Source organism: Cetorhinus maximus, chromosome 21, assembly GCF_964194155.1.
Source record: "Cetorhinus maximus chromosome 21, sCetMax3.hap1.1, whole genome shotgun sequence".
In the NCBI taxonomy this organism is placed as follows: Eukaryota; Metazoa; Chordata; class Chondrichthyes; order Lamniformes; family Cetorhinidae; genus Cetorhinus; species Cetorhinus maximus.
In genome coordinates, this window is record NC_135899.1 from 26,227,112 (window position 1) to 26,245,285 (window position 18,174).

Sequence of the window (18,174 nt, forward strand, 5' to 3'; positions counted from 1 at the left end):
CTTTTTTATTGATTATAAAGTACTTGTTGCTGGTTAGCGCCAGATTCTGAAGGTGAGAAATGGCAACATTCTCACCTGCAGTTGTTGTTCCAGTCCCCGGATGTAGGTATTATTATTCATTTCGTCAATAATTCCGAATCTCACATAGGCCATCCCCTCCACAGCCTTGCCATATGTATGCCTTTAACAAATAATCAATAGATAGACATATTGACTTGAAGTAAAACGGTCATTTAATGAAGTTTGCCTCATAAAGCAACACAGCCCGAAAGTTTCGTTTTGATCCCTCGCCCCTGCTTAATTCTCTCATCTCTGCCGGGTAGGCGCACTGCAATCGGTCTCATTAGATTATAGAGAGGATAAAATTAATCAGAGTTTACCACTTGATTGCGTGGTTGTACAAAAATGGTTATATCTGTTACATTAAGGAAAATTGCTTTGAGATTTTTTTTTATTCGTTCGTGGGGCCAGCATTCATTGCCCATCCCTAATTGTCCTTGAGCTGAGTGGCTTGCTAGGCCATTTCAGAGGGCATTTAAGAGTCAACCACATTGCTGTGTGTCTGGGGTCAATTGTAGGTCAAACCAGGTTCCCTTCCCTAAAGGAATGACATCGGTGAACCAGATGGGGTTTTACAACAATCGGCAATGCTTTTTTTTAAATGGTCATTATTACACTTTTAATTCCACATTTTGTGTTGAATTCAAATGTCCCCAGAACATTACCCTGGGTCTCTGGATTACCAGTCTAGTGACAATACCACTATGCCACTGCTTCACCTTCACATTATGGAATTTGGAGTGCTCCCAAGATCAATTGACAGCAACGCAATTGCAGTTTGAAGATAAAGAGCTCAAAACTGATTAATGTTCCATAACTCGCTCCATAAACATTCAGCTGCTACAGAAGTTTAGTGAGCAAAATTTTGGTTAATATAATCTAGTGGAAATTTCAAAAAGGCAAACATGTTCCCAGATTGAAATAGAGGATCAGGGCAAGTAGAACACAATCAATAAAAAACTAATTTTTTTTAAAAAAGGATAGTCTGGGTAACCGCCTCCATATCAGGATAATTAGACTTTAATATGAGACAGTGTAGAAAAATTTCTGTGAGGGTATTCACTACTATCTAATTCACTTCGACTTACAGCAGCCTCTTAACAATGTTCCACTTGATAGAGCACTAAAAGTGGGCATAGAGCAACGGAAAAAAGGCTGAGATAAAGAAACATAACTAAACGGTCTCAACACTCAAAACAACACTTTGCATTAATTGAGCGCCATTAATGTAGTAAAACATCTACGAAAACTTCATAATAGTGTATTCAGACAAAATTTGACACTGACCTATAAAAGGCGATGTTAGGAAAGATGACCAGAAGTTCGTCAACGGCACAATGTTTAAGCAACGTCCTAAGGGGATCGCTGGTTGGGAGGGGGCAGGGTAGAGGGAGAGAAAGGGAGAGAGAGAAGGAGGGAGAGGGAGAGAGGCAGAGAGAGAGAAAGAGAGAGAATGAGTGTGTGCGTGTGTGAGTGTGTGAGTGAGAGAGAGAGCGAGAGAGAGGGAGGAAGAGAGAGAGAGAGAGTTTTGGAAAGGGTATCCAAGAGTAGGGGCTAAACAGCTGAAGGCACGGCCGCCAATGGTGGAATTCTGGGAAACACAAGAGACCAAAATTGGAGGAATGCAGAATCCTCCGAATGTGTTCGGGCTGATGGAGATTAAGGATAGAGCGACAGTCAATGTCATGCAGGGTTTTCAATCAAGGATGACATTTTTAAAATGGAGGTGTTGCTTGGCCAGGAGCTAATGCATCTTAGGCACCACAAAGACGAGAGATGAATTGGACATGGAGCACAAGCAGCAGCATTTTAAACGAGTTTAAGTTTATGGAGGCTGGAAGATCTGTGGGGGCAGCCGGGAGAGCATGGTAACAATCAAGTCTGGGAATAACAAGGAACAAGGATGAAAGCTTTGGCAGCAGATGGGGAAAGGCAGAGCCGGAGACGTGTGACATTATTAAAGTGGATGTAATTGTCTCCTCCAAAATCAGCCTGTTGATTAACAAGGGGGTGAACGTTTATCGGGGGGTAGGCAGGAGTGTGGGATTGAGGTTACATTCAGATCAGCCATGATCTTATTGAATGCCAGAGCAGGCTTGTGGGGCCGAGTGGCCTCGACTTGCTTCCAATTTCTATGTCCTTAACGTATGTTCGTATGGAATCTGACCCGCTGAAATGGAAGTGCAGAAAATGGGCGCGCAGTTCTTCACAATTCATTACTCAGAGTCTTAAATGTAAAATCCTGCCTTTGTATTTATAGCTTCTTGCTCCATATTTTGGTGGCTGAGACTTGGCGATCGTCGCTCGCGGGAAAGGACAGAGATATTCAATTAAACTGAGTGGAGGACATTACTTGGGACACTGCTGATTCTAGATAATAAGCATGTCAGGAATAATTAAAAGGTTCAGCGTCTCGAGAGTGCACTACATTGGGTAAGTGAACAGATCCAACAGCTAAAATATTTCAAAATCACTTACATTGCCCATGTAACTCAACAGGAAATTGTCAAATTAAATTCCGCTCAGCTTGTTCTAAGGTTTAAAATAACACCTAAATATCGTAAAAGAAGATGCATCCCATCTTAATTAATAATCATGTGTGACCTTAAGCTCATCAAATTATTACTTTGGATATTTAAAAATGTTTTCGTTCATGGGATGTGAGCACTGCTGGCTGGGCCAGCATTCATTGCCCATCCCTGTTTGCCCTTGAGAAGGTGGTGATGAGCTTCCTTCTTGAACCGCTGCAGTCCGTGTGGTGTAGGTACACCCACAGTGCTGTTAGGAAGGGAGTCCCAGGACTTTGACCCAGTGACAGTGAAGGAACGATGGTATATTTCCAAGTCAGGATGGCGAGTGGCTTGGAGGGGAACTTCCAGGTGTTGGTGTTTCCATCTATCTGCTGCCCTTGTCTTTATAGATGGTAAATGTCACGGGTTTGGAAGGTGCTGTCGAAGTATCCTAGGTGAGTTGCTGCAGTGCCTTTTGCAGATGGTATAATTTCTGATAGAGTCATGAATCCTATCAAGAGGCCTATTCTAATATTGCGAATTATTTGTGGGAAGAAGCTGACCGTGATAACAGTCATAACTTCGCGATTGGAATTAATGTACTAGTGGCTCTACGTTTTTCACCTTCATTCACATTTTGTTCTAGTAATGCAGCAGCCTGTGTGGGACTAGAACAGGGGCTGGACAACATGCAGGCTTGGATAACATGTGCCAGAAAACGTTCATGTCATATGGCTAGCAGGCTCCGAGATTGAAAGCCCATTTGCAGTTCCTGATCCTCAGTACCAGCATCATCTCTGAGGCTCCTTCATCAACATCTTGTGCTTTACACTAACCAGAAGCATAACCTGACCAACATGGAACAGCAGGACAGAGGTTACGTACCTTGCATTAAGTGGGTGAGCTGCTAACGTTGAGGAGTACCCCTACAGTCTTTAAGATTGCAAATCAGTAATGTGATGGAATGTTCATTATTCAAGTGGATGAATACATCTGTAATAATGTGAAAGCAGCTCAATGTCCTCCTCTCCCAACAACACACTGTGGTTTCAGTAAGCACTGTACAGGGGAATGTGTGGCAACTTACCAACCGTCCTTTGACGGAGTTTCCTGACTTTTGACCTCTAACACTGAGAAGGTCAAGAAGTGTAACGTTGTGGAAGCGCCGTGATCTCCATTATGCTTAACGCTCACACTTAAACTGACTCGGGAACGGGTTCCCATTCTTTGTTTTGCACCACATTGAAAGGCCGGGTTTCCCGATCTAACAGCATTGTTGGAGAGGTATGAACATCAAAGTTGCAACAGCTGAAGAAGTAAGACACGTGTACCATGTCAAGGCAATTGGGGGTAGGCACTGAATGCTAACTTTTCACCATTTCTCACATGCTAAGAACAATTAAGAAATCTATCAGAGGCCGTTTCAACTTGCTGTTCTGGTGTGGAACTATTTTTTTTCTTTCTTTATTCTTTCGTGGGATGTTGCAAGACCGGCATTTGTTGCCCCTCCCTAATTACTCTTGCACTGAGTGGCTTGCTAGGCGATTTCAGAGGGCAGTTAAGAGTCAACCACATTGCTGTGGGTCTGGAGTCACATGTAGGCCAGACCAAGTAAGAAAGGTAGATTTCCTTCCCTAAAGGACATTAGTGAAACAGACGACTTTGTACGATAATGAATTAATAGTTTCATGGTTACCATTACTGAGAGTATAATTCCAGCTTTATGAACAGGATTCAAATTCCACCAGCTGCCATGGTGGGATTTAAACCCGTGCCCTCCAGAACATTAGCCTGAGCCTCTGAATTACTATCCCATTGACACTGCCACTGCGCCACCAACATTTCATTTCAGTTCTAATCAGGATAATAAGCTAGTAGCAGTTTTGTTCGTACTTTTTTTGAGAACGGTATTTTACTTACTCTGCCAAGATTTCGAATTTGAAACCATCCTTTGTTATCAGATAAAACATTTCTTCCGCCTTCACCTCGACTTTGAAGCTAGGGAGAACTAAGAAACATGATTGGCTCAAACATAGCCGAGCAAATTCATAGCAAGTGAACATAATGGGAAACACAATCCTTAAGTTGTAGAAATGTAATGTAATTAAGAGAACGTGCAGAGAATTTACATTCCTCAGTTAACCTATTACCCAAAAGGCTACGAGCAGTAGTTGTAACTTTTTACAATACTCGAAAATGGTGCGGTATCAGATGGCCAACCCATTGTTCACCAACTCCATTTACTTCCCATTAGAGTCAGTAGAATATTCTATATAATTCCAATATTAGATGTACCCTGCTACGTTTCAAATAGAAAAGTGCTTCCCTTGACAAAACGTGCAGAAAAGATTGATACATATCTCTTTCAGAATATGCATCACACTGGTGATGGCACTCCTGGGGTTAAAATGCTTCTGTCGGTTAAGTCTTTTAGTAAATTAACATATTGGCTGCATAAAATAAGCAATTAAACTCATTAGTGATATGTTATTTTTTCTTCCAACGAAATCCTGCTCAAAGTTCAAAACCAACAATTTTAAGACGATTGTTTTGGAATATCTGCCAGAGGCATCATTTCTCAGCAGACTTTAAGACAAGTAGGTAACTATTGACAAAACATAAAGCTAAAAAGCACCAAGCCTTATTAATTTGAATTGCACACTGCATTGCATTGCAGCAGATGCCATTTGCTGTTCACCCAATATTTGATTATTAATTCCGTGTCTCCAGTTATGATGTGATTTTTTTTTTTTAAATCCCTAATATTATGTGGTGATGGGTCAGGTCACCAACCAGGTCAGGAGCCTGACCCTCATCAAGGCAAACACAATTCAGGCGAGGTGTAAGTCCGGAACCTGATCCGGTTTCTCTTGCCTTCCTCTCGTTGGTGAAAGTGAAAATTGACCCTGGGGACTTTACACCCCAAACAATGACTGTGCAAGCTATCTCTAGGTATAGTTGTAGACAGCCAGAGAAATGTTTGGCTTAATTGAACTCTTCTTTCTCTTCATTAAGTTTGGATATATGATCGGTAAAAGAAAAAATGCCTCAATCAACAACCTGACGTAAACTTTACACTATTTTAAAAGTTCCAAACGTAACTCGAATACTTGGCAACTGGAAATGATTCATTAATCTTTCTTTGCAATGCAAATGTAAATGTAATAAAGGTTACCGAATTCCTTGACCTCAAATTGTGCAGATACCATGGACATTGGTGAACCGTCAAACTGCACCTCAATTCGCCAATTGCCAGGCCTGTTTAGGAAAGGTAAACAGAACATTCTTCAGTGTTTATCTCGGCTTTGTCTCACAATGGTTATACATCGATGATAAAAATAAATAGTGAAGATAAGTGCATAGGGCAGAAACGCTCGACAGAAGTATTGCACTGGCCTCCCGTCTGATCTTTAGTTCCATTGAGGTCGAGCTAATGATACACATAATGTGATTGATTGCTTGCTAACGCCCAGAGCGAATTTCTATCCATTACATTTCTGGCTGTTTACCACTTGGGGCAACTTTGACTTTCATCAGCGACTGAAAAGCAAGTGGTCACGAACTGGTCGGACATTACGCACTACAACCGATCTTCCATTTTCTCCAGGTGGTCAGCAGTGTGATTGATGACTGCAGCTCCAACAAACATACGAACGTACGAATTAGGAGCAGGAGTAGGCCATTCGGTTCTTCAAGCCTGCTCCACCATTTAATAAGGTCAGGGTGAATCTGATCGTGGCCTCAACTCTGCTTTCCTGTCTACCCCCTATAACATTTGACTCTCTTGTTAATCACGAATCCATCTAACTCAGACTTTAAAAATATTTAACGAAGCTGCCTTCACTGCTCCCTGGGGAAGATAATTTTACATACTAACGACATTCTGAGAGAGGGGAAAAAAATCGCTTCATCTCCATCTTCTGTGGGAGACCCGTTATTTTAAACTATGACCCTAGTTCTAGTGTCTAGTACAAGGGGAACCATCTTCTCAACATTCACCTGTTAAGTCGCCTAGGGATCTTATATGTCTCAATAAGATCACCTAATTTTTCTAAGCTCCAATGAATACAGGCCTATCCTGTATAGCCTTCCTTCATAAAGTTACCTGTTCATCCTAGGAATCAGCCTGAACTGCTTTGAATGCAATTTTATTATTTTATTTATTATTAAGTAAGGAGGCCAAAACTGTACACAGTACTCCAGATGTAGTATCACCAAAGTCATGTACAAATATAACAAAACTTCCCTACTTTTATACTCCAGTCCCCTTGCAATAAACGCTAACATTCCATTTGCCTTGCTAATCACTTGCTGTATCCACATACCAACTTTTTGTGATTCGTGTACTAGGACATCCACATCCCCCTGTACTGCAGGGTCCTGCAATCTCTCTCCATTCAGATAATATGCTGATTTTCTATTCTTCCTGCCAAAGTGGACATGCTCACATGTTCCTACATTATTCTCCACCTGCAAAGATTTTGCCCACTCACTTAACCTATCTATATTCATCTGCAGACTCCTATATGTCCTTCAGACCAACTACCCTACCTACCTGTGTGCCATGAGCAAAGTTAACAACCATGCATTCTGTCCCATTCGTTTAAGATATATAGATATGGATTGATATAGATTAGATGTAGATTGTAAATAGTTGAGGCCCCAGCACTGACCTCTGTGGTACTCCACTAGCTACAACTTGCCAACTTGAAAATGACCTATTTCTGCCTACTCTCTTTTTCTTGTCGGCTAGCCAAACTTCTATCCAAGCTAATACGTTACCCCCTATAGTATGAGCTTTTACTTTACACATTAACCTTTGATGTGGCACTTTATCAATGCCTTCTGGGAATCTAAGTACAGTACATCCACCGGTTCCCCTTCAGCCACAGCACACATATGAATTCCTCAAAAACACCTTGCTTTTTTTTCCTCAAAGAGCTCTAATGAATTAGTCAAATGTGATTTCACTTTCACAAAACCCTGTTCACTCTGCCTGATTGTATTAATGTTTTAAGTATCTTGCCATGACCTCCATAATAATAGATTCGAGCATTTTCCCTATGACAGATGTTTGGCTAACTGGCCTGTACTTCTCTGATTTCAGTCTCCCTCCTTTCTTGAAGAGTTAGATTCGCTATTTTATAATATGAGGGGGCCTTGGCAGAATCTAGGGTACTTTGGAAAATTATGACCAATGCACCTACTTTCTCTGCAGCCAGTTCTTTAAAGACCCCAGAATGCAAGCCATCAGGTCCTGTGCACTTCTTAGGCTTCATTTCTAATATTTTTCTCAATACATTTTCCCTGGTGATTGCGATTGCTTTGAGTTACTCCCTCCCTTTCACCTTTTGATTTACAAGTATTTCTGGGATGTTATCTGTGTCTTCAACAGTGAAGACAGACACAAAATATCTGTTCAACATTTTCAACATTTCCTTATTTCCCATTATTAATTCCCCATTATCATTTTCTAAAGGGCAACCTTTCCCTTTAATTACTCATTACCTTTATAAATGCTTGTACAAACTATCGATATCTGTTTTATATTTCTATTTATCTTTCTCTCATGCGCTAATTTCTCCCTCCTTAATTTTTTTAGCCGTTGTTTGCTGTTTTTTTTATTAATTCTGTCAAACTTTCTGACCTATCACTAATCTTCGCAGGATTGTACATTCTTTTCTTCAAATTTGGTACTAGCTTTAACTTCCTTAGTTAGAAATCGACCATGCAACCTTCTCTTAGAGTCTTCCTTTTTTATTGGAATACATTGTTGCTGACTGTTAAGAAATATCTCCATAAATGTCTGCCACTCCATTGCCGTACGCTTCAACCTAATTTCACAACAATGGCCCAGAAGCTTGGCAAAGCTTGATGGGCGCCCCTTCCACCACCTTAAATATTCACCGACACCAGCAGCAGCTCATAATGGCAGCAGTGTGTGCCATCTCCAAGGTGCGCCGCAGCAATTTACCCAGGTTATTTCGACACCACATGCCACAACCACGGCCTCTGCCAACTAGAAAGGCGGGGGCAGCGGATACATAGGAACATCGGGTTCCCTTCAACGTCACATGCGATACTGACACGGAACTATGCCGCTCTTCCTTCATTGTCACTGGATCCAAAACCTGAAATGCCCTTACTCACAGAATTGCGCATGCACCCACTTCACATTAGGCACCCACTACACACACACACACACATACACATATAAATATGTGTGTGTGCGTGTGTGTACCTGTGTGCGTACAGACAGGCGTACGAGAGAAAGGGGAATACGAATATATGCTTGCAGACAAAAATGAAGAATATGGAATGTGAGGAGACTCCAGTGGATCATTTTCTAAAGGGCAAACTCTCCCTTTAATTACTCATTCCCTTTATAAATACCTGTAGAAACTCTTGATATCTGTTTTTTTTTATTTCTTTATTTTTCTTTATTTTATTATTATTATTATTCTTTATTTATTTATTTATTAAAGTTAGCTTTCTCTCATGCTAATTTCTGCCTCAATTTTTTTAGCCGTTATCTGCTGTTTATTTTTAATTCTGCCAACCCTTTTGACAGCACAGGCAAGCGAGCCAATTGGCCTGTTTATGTGCGGTATAACCTTTGTAATAACTTCCAAATTGCGCACTTTTCTAATTGCTGAAGGGATACAAGGACCGCTGGAAAGGCCAGCATTCGTCGCCCACCAATAATTGCGCTCAACCAGGTGTTGGGAAGCCGCCTGCGTGAACCCTTGTCGTTCATGTGGTGTAGATGCACGTACAGCGCTTTTAGGAAGGCAGTTCCATGATTTAGACTGCGAAGGGACAGCGATATTGGTTAAAGCCAGGATGGTGAGCGGCTTGGAGGGGAACTTGCAAGGGGTGGTGTTCCCGTGTGCCTGCTTCCCTTGTCCTTCTAGGTGGCAGAGACCGCGGGTTTGGAAGTTGTTGCATTTTATTTGCTGTTTCATGTACTCGTTCATGGGGTGCGAATGAAGCTGGGTGGGTTCCTGCAGTGCATCTTATAGATGGTACACACTGCTGCGACTATGCGTCGGTGGTGGAGGGAGTGAATGTTTAAGATGGCGGATGTGGTGCTGAGCCAGCGAAGTACTTTGTCCTGGATGGTGGCAAGCTTCTTGAATGCTGTTGGAGATACACTCCAAATGAGTGGAAAGTGTTTCCTGACTTACGGCTTGTGGTAAGCTTTGAGGAGTCAGGAGGTGAGTTACTCGCAGCAGAATGTTCAGCCTCTGACCTGCTCCTGTAGCCACAATATTTACACGGCTGACTTAGTTCAGTTACTGGTCAATGGTGAGCCTCAGGAAGTTGATGTTGGGGAAAGTCAGCGATGGTGATGTCGTTGAACATCACGTGGGGAATGCTGATATTATTTGTGGTTGGAGAGGGGCATTGCCTGGGTAATTGTAACTTGCTACTTATTGGCCAAACCTGAAGGTTGTCCAGGTCTTGCTACGGGCAGGCACGACTTGCTTCAGGATCTGCGTCGTGAATTGCACTGAATGTTGTACAGTTATCAGATAACATGCCCACTTCTGACCTTATGATGGAGGGAAAGTCATTGATGAAGCATCAGACGGTGGTTAGGCCAATTTCAATCGTTTAGTTTAGATTTCCGGTTTCCACAATATGGTGACGAAATCGTATAACTAGTAACGATTGAATCAGCTGTTAATGTTTAACTTGGCAAAAAATCTTGCAACCTGGAGAGAATAGCTTGTTAGAAGGTTCCTTCTGCCTTACATTTCTAACAACTGGCTCGATGTTCACCGAGCAACAAACCTACAGAAACTGGTGCGTTCTCGTTTTGAAAATAAAACAAGTGGAAGGGTTCAAAAGATAAACATTCACTCTTATCCAGCTAAAAATTTTGTTTCTGAAATATTGTTAGTACTCACTTGGCGATATCCGGAATCTTTATTTTCGGAGTGTCCCCGAATCCTGACTTCAGGAGAAAGCTGGGGAACTGCATATTTCTGGAGTTCTAACAGGGAAATTCGATGCATTCAGATTTGCGCTTAACTACGGCCACCGTCCGCAATGCTGCTCCTGCTCGACAATTGTGTCTGCGCAAGGCCATATTAGATCTTGCTTACCTGTCGACCAAGAGGTCGAATCTCCGCGGAATTCTCTACCTCACTGTCACTTGGACAGCGATCGGCTAAGTGCAGCAATCGTTAAAACTGTGGTCCTCGGTCTCTGCCGCGTCACGGTGGTGGAACCAGGAGAACTCCCCACCCCACCCCCACCCACCACCAACCACCCCACCCAGCAATTGTTCGAGGGAAGCCAAGCTACATATTAGATCTATATTGGTTCAGATGCCATTCTTAGAGGAATAAAGTTGATAGTGAAATTCGATAAATCAACATGTTAAATATCTGCTTAAAAAAGCTAGTCGGCAAGCAGAAAATAGCTGGGAATCAGGAACAAAGTCACATTTGTAATTATTTCTGTTATTTAATGCATTGGTAACCGTAAACTGTAGGAGAACATAATATATGATCCGAGAGGCCTCGTTCCATTCTTCACAGACATAAGTTAAGATCATTAACACTATCATTTTTAACATATGTTGAATGCTACTGACTACTAATGAAATAGAACAACAAAGCTAATAAAGATCATCAACTGTAAATTGAAGTAACGGTGTTTGTTCCATTTTTCCGATTAATAAAGTATAGTTGAAGAGCGTGTAAGCGAATATTCAAATGTACTTACGTATATAGTGACTTTCACAGTCTCGCTCACTGGTCTCATATAGTGATCGAGTGTAAAGATCCTGTAAAGCACTATAATGTAAAATAAAACGAATGGACTCCACTCAACACTTTGATCTTTAAAGATTAAAGGAAGTGCATTTGAATGAACCATAGCATTAACTGAGCTAGAAAAAAAATGAGCTTCAGTATTCCCTGTCACCGTGAGAAACGCTGAGCGTTTGTAATCTCTGAGGCTAGAGAATTGTCACTTCATCATTTTAACAAGGAATCTATTTTGTTTAGGAGCCTGTCTTATTTTAGGAGCAATAGAGTGGCCTCCACACATCCGCACAGTGACTGAGGCCGCTTATTTCTACGTTCAAAACCGCCCTTGCCTCAGATCACTAGATGCTCTGCATCTCCTGGATCTCTGCGCTTCACCAATTCTGGCTCCTTGAGCATTCCGGGTTTTATTCTGTGGTGGCCACGCTTCCAGCTGCTTAGGCTCTAGAATTGCTTCCCTAAACGTCTGCCCTCCTCTTTGCCTTTCTTTCCTCCTATGAGCCGCCCCTTCAAACGCCGTTTCTTTGACCAAGCTCCTGGTCACTGGCCTGATAGTCCTGCATGTGAGAGCCGGTACAGAGTAACTGTAACACGTTTAGTGCGTCACATAAAGGTGAGCATAATGGAAACATTAAGAAGTGACTGGGGGAAACTTGGGATTTCGTCAGTAATGTAAAGCTGGTGATATCTGATTGGTTAAACGTCTCTCTTTCTATGCAAGAGAATAGAACTGAAAATCATGAGGTGCGCTGGGGGAGGAGGGGGGCGGGGTGGTTGGGACTGAGGAGGACTCAGGAAGACCTGTGAACTGGGCTGACAAGTGGCAGATTAAGTTTAATGCAGAGATATGTCAAATGATGCATTTTGGAAGGAAGAAGTGGGCCAGGCTACGTAAACGAATGGTCCAATTTGGAAGGGTGCGCAGGAACAGAGAGGCTTGGAGGAGTTAACATAATAAACAGATATTAGAAGGTGGCAGGACAACTTGATAATGCCGCTAAAATGCTTGCAACATTCTCGGCTTCATGATTAGAGCCAAGTACCCGTGCGAGAAAGTCATGCTGAATATTATAAACCTCTGGCTAAACTGAGCTGCCGAATTGTGTGCACCGCGTATTTAGAACAATTTCAAGGCCTAGGAATGAAGGCAGAAGGGATATTCCAGAATGGTACGAGGGATGAGGGATTTCAGTTACATGGAAAGACGAGAAAAGCTGTGATTGTTCTCCTTGGAGTAGAGCAAGGTAAGGACAGGTTTGGTGGATGGTAAGGGGTTAAGATCGTTGACAGAGGAATCTACGGACAGATGTGAAGGATTGTTTCACACAGCGAGTTTTCATGGTCCGGAATGCACTGCTTGAAAAAATGATGGGCGTAGATTAAATAGAAACTTCCAAAAGAGAATTGGATATGCACTTGCAAAAAAGGGGAGCGGATGTGGAGAGTGGGGGCATTAAGGTATACTGGAAAGAGGGGCATGTGGGTCTCAGTGGATAAAACTTTCATTTAGCTGGAATAGGCAGGACGGGCCGAATGGCTTCCTGCTGTGCTGGCTGGGTGTATGATTGATTATACTCTACATTTATTCGTAGTGAATTCAGTGAGGTAAACTAGTTTTACAGCATCCTACCTGCTAAGTCACTGTGTAAAATGCCTAGTGAAAATCTAGCATAGAAGTCAGCATTCGCACTCGTGTGAAGGTAAATATGACAGTCATTGTTTACGTGTTCAGATTTTTACTCAACAAATACAAGGTTTATCATTGAATTCAGTCAGCATTTCACAAGAGCGTTAACTATACAAAGTGCCAGTTGATAATGCTGCAATTGACTATGATATTAAGAAATATTAAGAAGTGTTACTTCTTGGTGCCCAAAGGTAGCAAAGTTTTCATTATCAGATGGGCAAAGGGAGCAGAGCCTAATCTGTGTTAATCCATTCAGCCGACAGGGGAAGCAGCAGCTTTTGGCTCTCCTTCTGGATACTCTTAGAATAATGCAAATATTGAAACGTGTGCATCATTGTATTACTCACCATTTTCATTGGGGGTGTATATAGGTTTGTCAGTCTGAATGAATATATAGCCCCTTTTCGATGATAACAGGATGGGAACCATTCTCCTTTCTGAAAACAGTTCTGGGCATTCAGCAGCAAGAGAAACGTATTTCTCTTTACGTAACCAAATATTAGCTTTCTCGATACGATCAGGAACGGCCTGTGGGTTTGACACAGGGGAGGTCAATAGTGGTACAACAGGCTAGTTCACTTATATATTTCGCTGAGTCACATCATGACCCATTCATAGTGTGACGTTATCAGAAGCAATATACTACAGCAAGGACAGCAGATATCAACAGGTGGCACATCTGGCCAATAGCTTGTCACATGCTTACCTCGGCTAGCCGGTATGTCACCGTCTCCAGGTGAGATGACACTAATATGTACAATAAACCAGTTTCTAAAGCAAGGTAAGTAATGCTGCTTCCTTAACTTTCGAATTAGGTAACATTTACTCCCCACATTGACTTCCGAATTGGGAAAGCCATTGGGAATTAGCGTTCATTCAATAATGGTAGAAATGACTAAAGCATTAGTTCCTGTGCGAGCACCATCTTTCTTAATTGCGAATTAATTTGAAATGAGCTCCCGCCGCGTTTAGAATATGGGCCCTGTGCTCTTCGCAGCTTATAATATTAGTGTTAGACAGCTAATGCAAGTCACTGTATCCATGATACCATCCGTATGAATTCGTCTTTATTATGCCAGAAAATTATTTTGGCAGCGGGAACTAAATCGATTAAATTCATGGAATAGTGTTATTAAATAAATTGAACACAGATAATAGTTTCTCCAGTGCAGTACTATATCCTTTAGTGTTTGCAAATTCAAGAATCCTTCACACAGTGGTCGGCAGAGGTGCCTGCCAACGGCATCAATCTTTCCAAAAAAGTAACCAATGTCCTTTGCTTGTTTTCTCATTTAGTGCATCATCGTGAATGAGGGCAGAGTAACATCAACACAGTAACGACCTCGGACTTTGTAATGCAGCGAAATTGTATACTTTGCTAAAATAATATGTAACAGTATCCAAATGGAACATGTGGTTACGTTTCACTTTAATAAGTTAACCATATTGCTACTTACGATTATATTTTTAATTTGACGGTAGTTATTCGCAGCGTTTAGTTCAAAAACAACTTCGTCTGAACATTGATTGTACGTCAAGAGGTCGAATAAGTAAACTTTGACTTTAACAGGCTTTGCTGCTCCGTCCAGCTGAATGGCGACAGTCTCTTCCACCCCGGCGTGAATAATGTTGGGGGCAGTAATTAAGTAGCTAGGAAAATTGACAAGTTAAGTATGTTTTAACCAACGTGCAACGTGGAACTCTTCACTGAAGAACACACAGATACACAGAGAATTATGGCGGCGAATTTCCCCAAGCGCTGCCTACGTTTTCAACCTTTTTATAGGGTTTGCATGATTCTTGCGCTTAGGTTAGGACTTACAACATGGAGAACTCTGGTGGGAGCATAGCCCTACTTTGTCCAACCGCTCCACCGTTAAGTTCAGTCTTTGCAAAGTTCGATTTTCAGCTGGCTGCCTAGTACCTTCAACAAATTTTCATCTCAGACTGGTAACTGCAGGATTAGCTGGTATATAACTACCGGTATAAGTGAACAGCTGAGTTGCACCATCTTAAATCATGTTTTCGCTTTCGGTAACGTTATGTTTTAATCAGTTCGAATCGGAATCGATTCGCAATAAACCCACATTGCAATTCCGCCAGTCCAACAGAGCAAGTACAACAACTCCGCCTTAGGAAGATTATGTAACTTGCTGCCTTTTCCAGTCTTATGACTGTGTTCTCACTAATAATGGAAAGTGACCTCTTCGGATCGACAACACGAGGCATTTAGGCTAATTGTCGTGTTCAGATTCTATTGGGGCTAAGAGCTGCCAGATCAGCAAGAGAAATTAAAGGGAGACTTGCATTTAGATGGTGCTTATAAGGATCCCCCGAATTCACAGCCGATCAATAAAGTGCTTCCGGAGTGCAGTCGCTCCTGTATTGCAGAGAATTGCAGCGGGTCATGTGCACAGATGAAGATTCCGCAAACAGGAAACAACGGACCATATAACATATTGTAATGCTTTCAGAAGAGGGGCGAATATTGGCCGGTCAGGCCCCTGCGCAGATCTCGCCTGGTCCTCCTCGAATACTACCTGGTGCACGTTCACATCCTGCTAACTGGGCACTCTGGACCTCGGTTTAAACTCTAACCTGAAATCCAATTGATTTGGAACAACCCAATGCCTTGTGCTCATTTGGGAAGACGTAACTAAGAGTTTGCGTCTGCAGGGGAATAGATGAGCACCCTTATATCTTTTCAGAAGGAGGAATATAACCCAGATTGACGTTACTCTTTATATTGTGTGATTAGAAGCAGCTTTAAGCGATCACATTACACAGCATACTTACGACGGTGATTGTTCGGCTGGAGATATAAACACTGAGCACCACAGGAGAAAGAGCAATAGCCCCATTGTTGTAATGAACGGGCCCACACCATGCAGGCAAGGGGAAAGCTGGATAAATGATCTCTCCGTGTCAACCTGTGTTGCACAACAATTTTCAGCAACTTTTTGTAGATATATTTAGGCAATAATATTGATTTCAAGTTACTTATTTACATTGCTGCATGTTTCAGCCACAGCGCGAGAGCAAAGTCAACTTTATGTTTTTCTTCAGTTTGACATTCCATTTGCATTCCTTCTAATTTTTTTATTCGTTTGCGGGAATGGGGCCTCGCAGGCATTTATTGCCCAACCCTAATTGCCCTTGAGAGCCGAGTGGCTTGCTAGGCCATTTAAGAGTCATGCACAGACCAGGTAAGGGTGGTGGATTGTCCGTTCTCTTTCGGGAACAACTTTACCACAATCGACGTTAGATTGACATTTCGCCAGCCGCCATGGTCGGGTTCGAACCCGGGTCTACCGAGCCGTACACTAGACCTCGGCATTACTAGTCCAGTGGCAATGCCACTGCCCACCAACCCCCTCATTGTTTAGTCGTCGCTCTATGATTGTCCCTGATCTGGCACCAAAGTTGTAGGGGACAAATAGAAGATCCCAGGGAATTTCGTTCCCAAAGTTCCGTTTCTCTTTGTAATAAATCTGTTTCTGCCTTTTCCCCCCGAGCAACTATTTATTTCTTAACCAACAGCAAATTACTTTGTTTTTTTCTGTTGTTACTGTTGTGTTTTGCTTTTGCATCGAACACCAGCTGACTATCACTACTCTGCTCTGCTAGTTACAGTTCCTCCATCATAGAATTACAGAATAGTTTCACCAAAGAAGAAGGCCTTTCGTCCCATCGTGTCTCTGCTGGCTCTACGCAAGAGAAACAGAGCCTATCCCACCCACCACCACCACCCCGCACCCCCCCCCCCCTCCCCACACCCCCAATCCTTTTCCCAGTGGCTCTGAAAATGGTTTAGCTTTACGTGAATATCCAATTTCCTTTTGAAAGCCGATGAATATACCTCTATCATACTCTCAGGCTGCGCATTCCAGACTCTAAACACTGACTGCATGAAGGAAAAAAAGTTTCTCCTCATGTCGCCTCTGGTTCTTCAATTTATCTTCCCTAAGTGTCCTTTAATCCTGGAGCCTTCTACTTATGGGAACAATTTCCCTCTATTTACTCTCCCGAGACCCTCATGATTTTGAACGGCTCTATTAAGTCTCTTCTCAACCGATTCTTTTTCTGAAGAGAACAACCTCAGCTTCCCCAATCTACCAATGTAAGAAAGTCCCTCATCCTTGATGCATTTTCATAAATGTTTCTATACTCTCTCGAAAGCTTTTAGACCCTCCCTAAACTGTAGCACCCAGAATTGGAGAATGCAGTTGAGACTGAGCTAGCGTGTTATAAAGTTCAACATAACTTCCTTGCATTTCTACTCTACACCTCTACTTCTCAGGCCCAGAATTATCTGTGCCCTTTTAACCAATTTTTCAAACTACCCTGTCACCTTCAAAAAAATGTGCACATCCATCCCCAGATCTCACTGTTCCCCTATCCCTTTATAATTGCGCCCATTATTTTATGCTGTATCTCCTCATCCTTCCTTTTGCACATTCCTGCCACGTGTCCACCCATTCCACTCATTTGTCTACGTCTTCTTGAAGCCTATCACTATCCACCTCATGGTTCACAACACCCTCAAGTTGGTGACACCTGACAATATTGCAGTTGTCTCCTGTAAATCCAAACCTAGGCTATTAATATAGATCAAGGAAAGCAATGGTTCTCTTACCGGCTTCTGGGGAACTCCACTCTTTCCCTTCCACCAGTCCCGAATAAAAACATAACCGTTCACCACTATTCTCTGTTTCCTGACACTGAGTAATTTCTGTATTCATTCTGTTTCTATCCCTTTTATTCCACGGGTTTCAATTCGCTTGACAAGTATATTATTTTGTCACAAAACTATAATAATCTTCATAATATGATTGTGGTTTATTGTAAAGCAGGTTTATGGGGTGTGTATGGGTGATTCCACCTGTGTGTGATTTAATTGAATTGGAGTCAGCTAGACTGAAAGCTGGAAACTATCAAAAGGAGTTAGGCGTAGAAGGGTAATTGAAATGCTAATGAGTAAACATGGATGAGGACTTAGCATATAACATGTGAAGGAAATTTGGATTTTTAGATAAGTGAAGGAGTTGTTTGGATTTCAAAGGGATGGTAGAATGTTTACAACTGGAAAGGTAAGCAAGGCCAAGCAGTGTGTTTATTTTTCCCAAAAGGAAATAGG

At 42.1% G+C, this 18,174-nt stretch overlaps 1 protein-coding gene across 2 annotated transcripts in view; it reads right to left on the reverse strand.

Moving 5' to 3' along the window:
• Positions 1-15,989, reverse strand: part of LOC144695785 (complement C4-like) — a 96,522-nt gene extending 80,533 nt beyond the window's left edge. For both annotated transcript variants that reach the window (XM_078566768.1, XM_078566767.1), the window contains exons 1-8: positions 15,834-15,989; positions 14,495-14,687; positions 13,385-13,565; positions 11,307-11,377; positions 10,484-10,569; positions 5,746-5,828; positions 4,491-4,578; positions 76-181 (exon numbers count right to left, since the gene is read on the reverse strand). In XM_078566768.1, coding sequence (XP_078422894.1) covers positions 76-181; positions 4,491-4,578; positions 5,746-5,828; positions 10,484-10,569; positions 11,307-11,377; positions 13,385-13,565; positions 14,495-14,687; positions 15,834-15,898 — 873 coding nt within the window. In that variant the 5' untranslated portion in view covers positions 15,899-15,989. The remainder of the gene's footprint in view (positions 1-75; positions 182-4,490; positions 4,579-5,745; positions 5,829-10,483; positions 10,570-11,306; positions 11,378-13,384; positions 13,566-14,494; positions 14,688-15,833) is intronic.
• Positions 15,990-18,174: the final 2,185 nt, after the last annotated feature.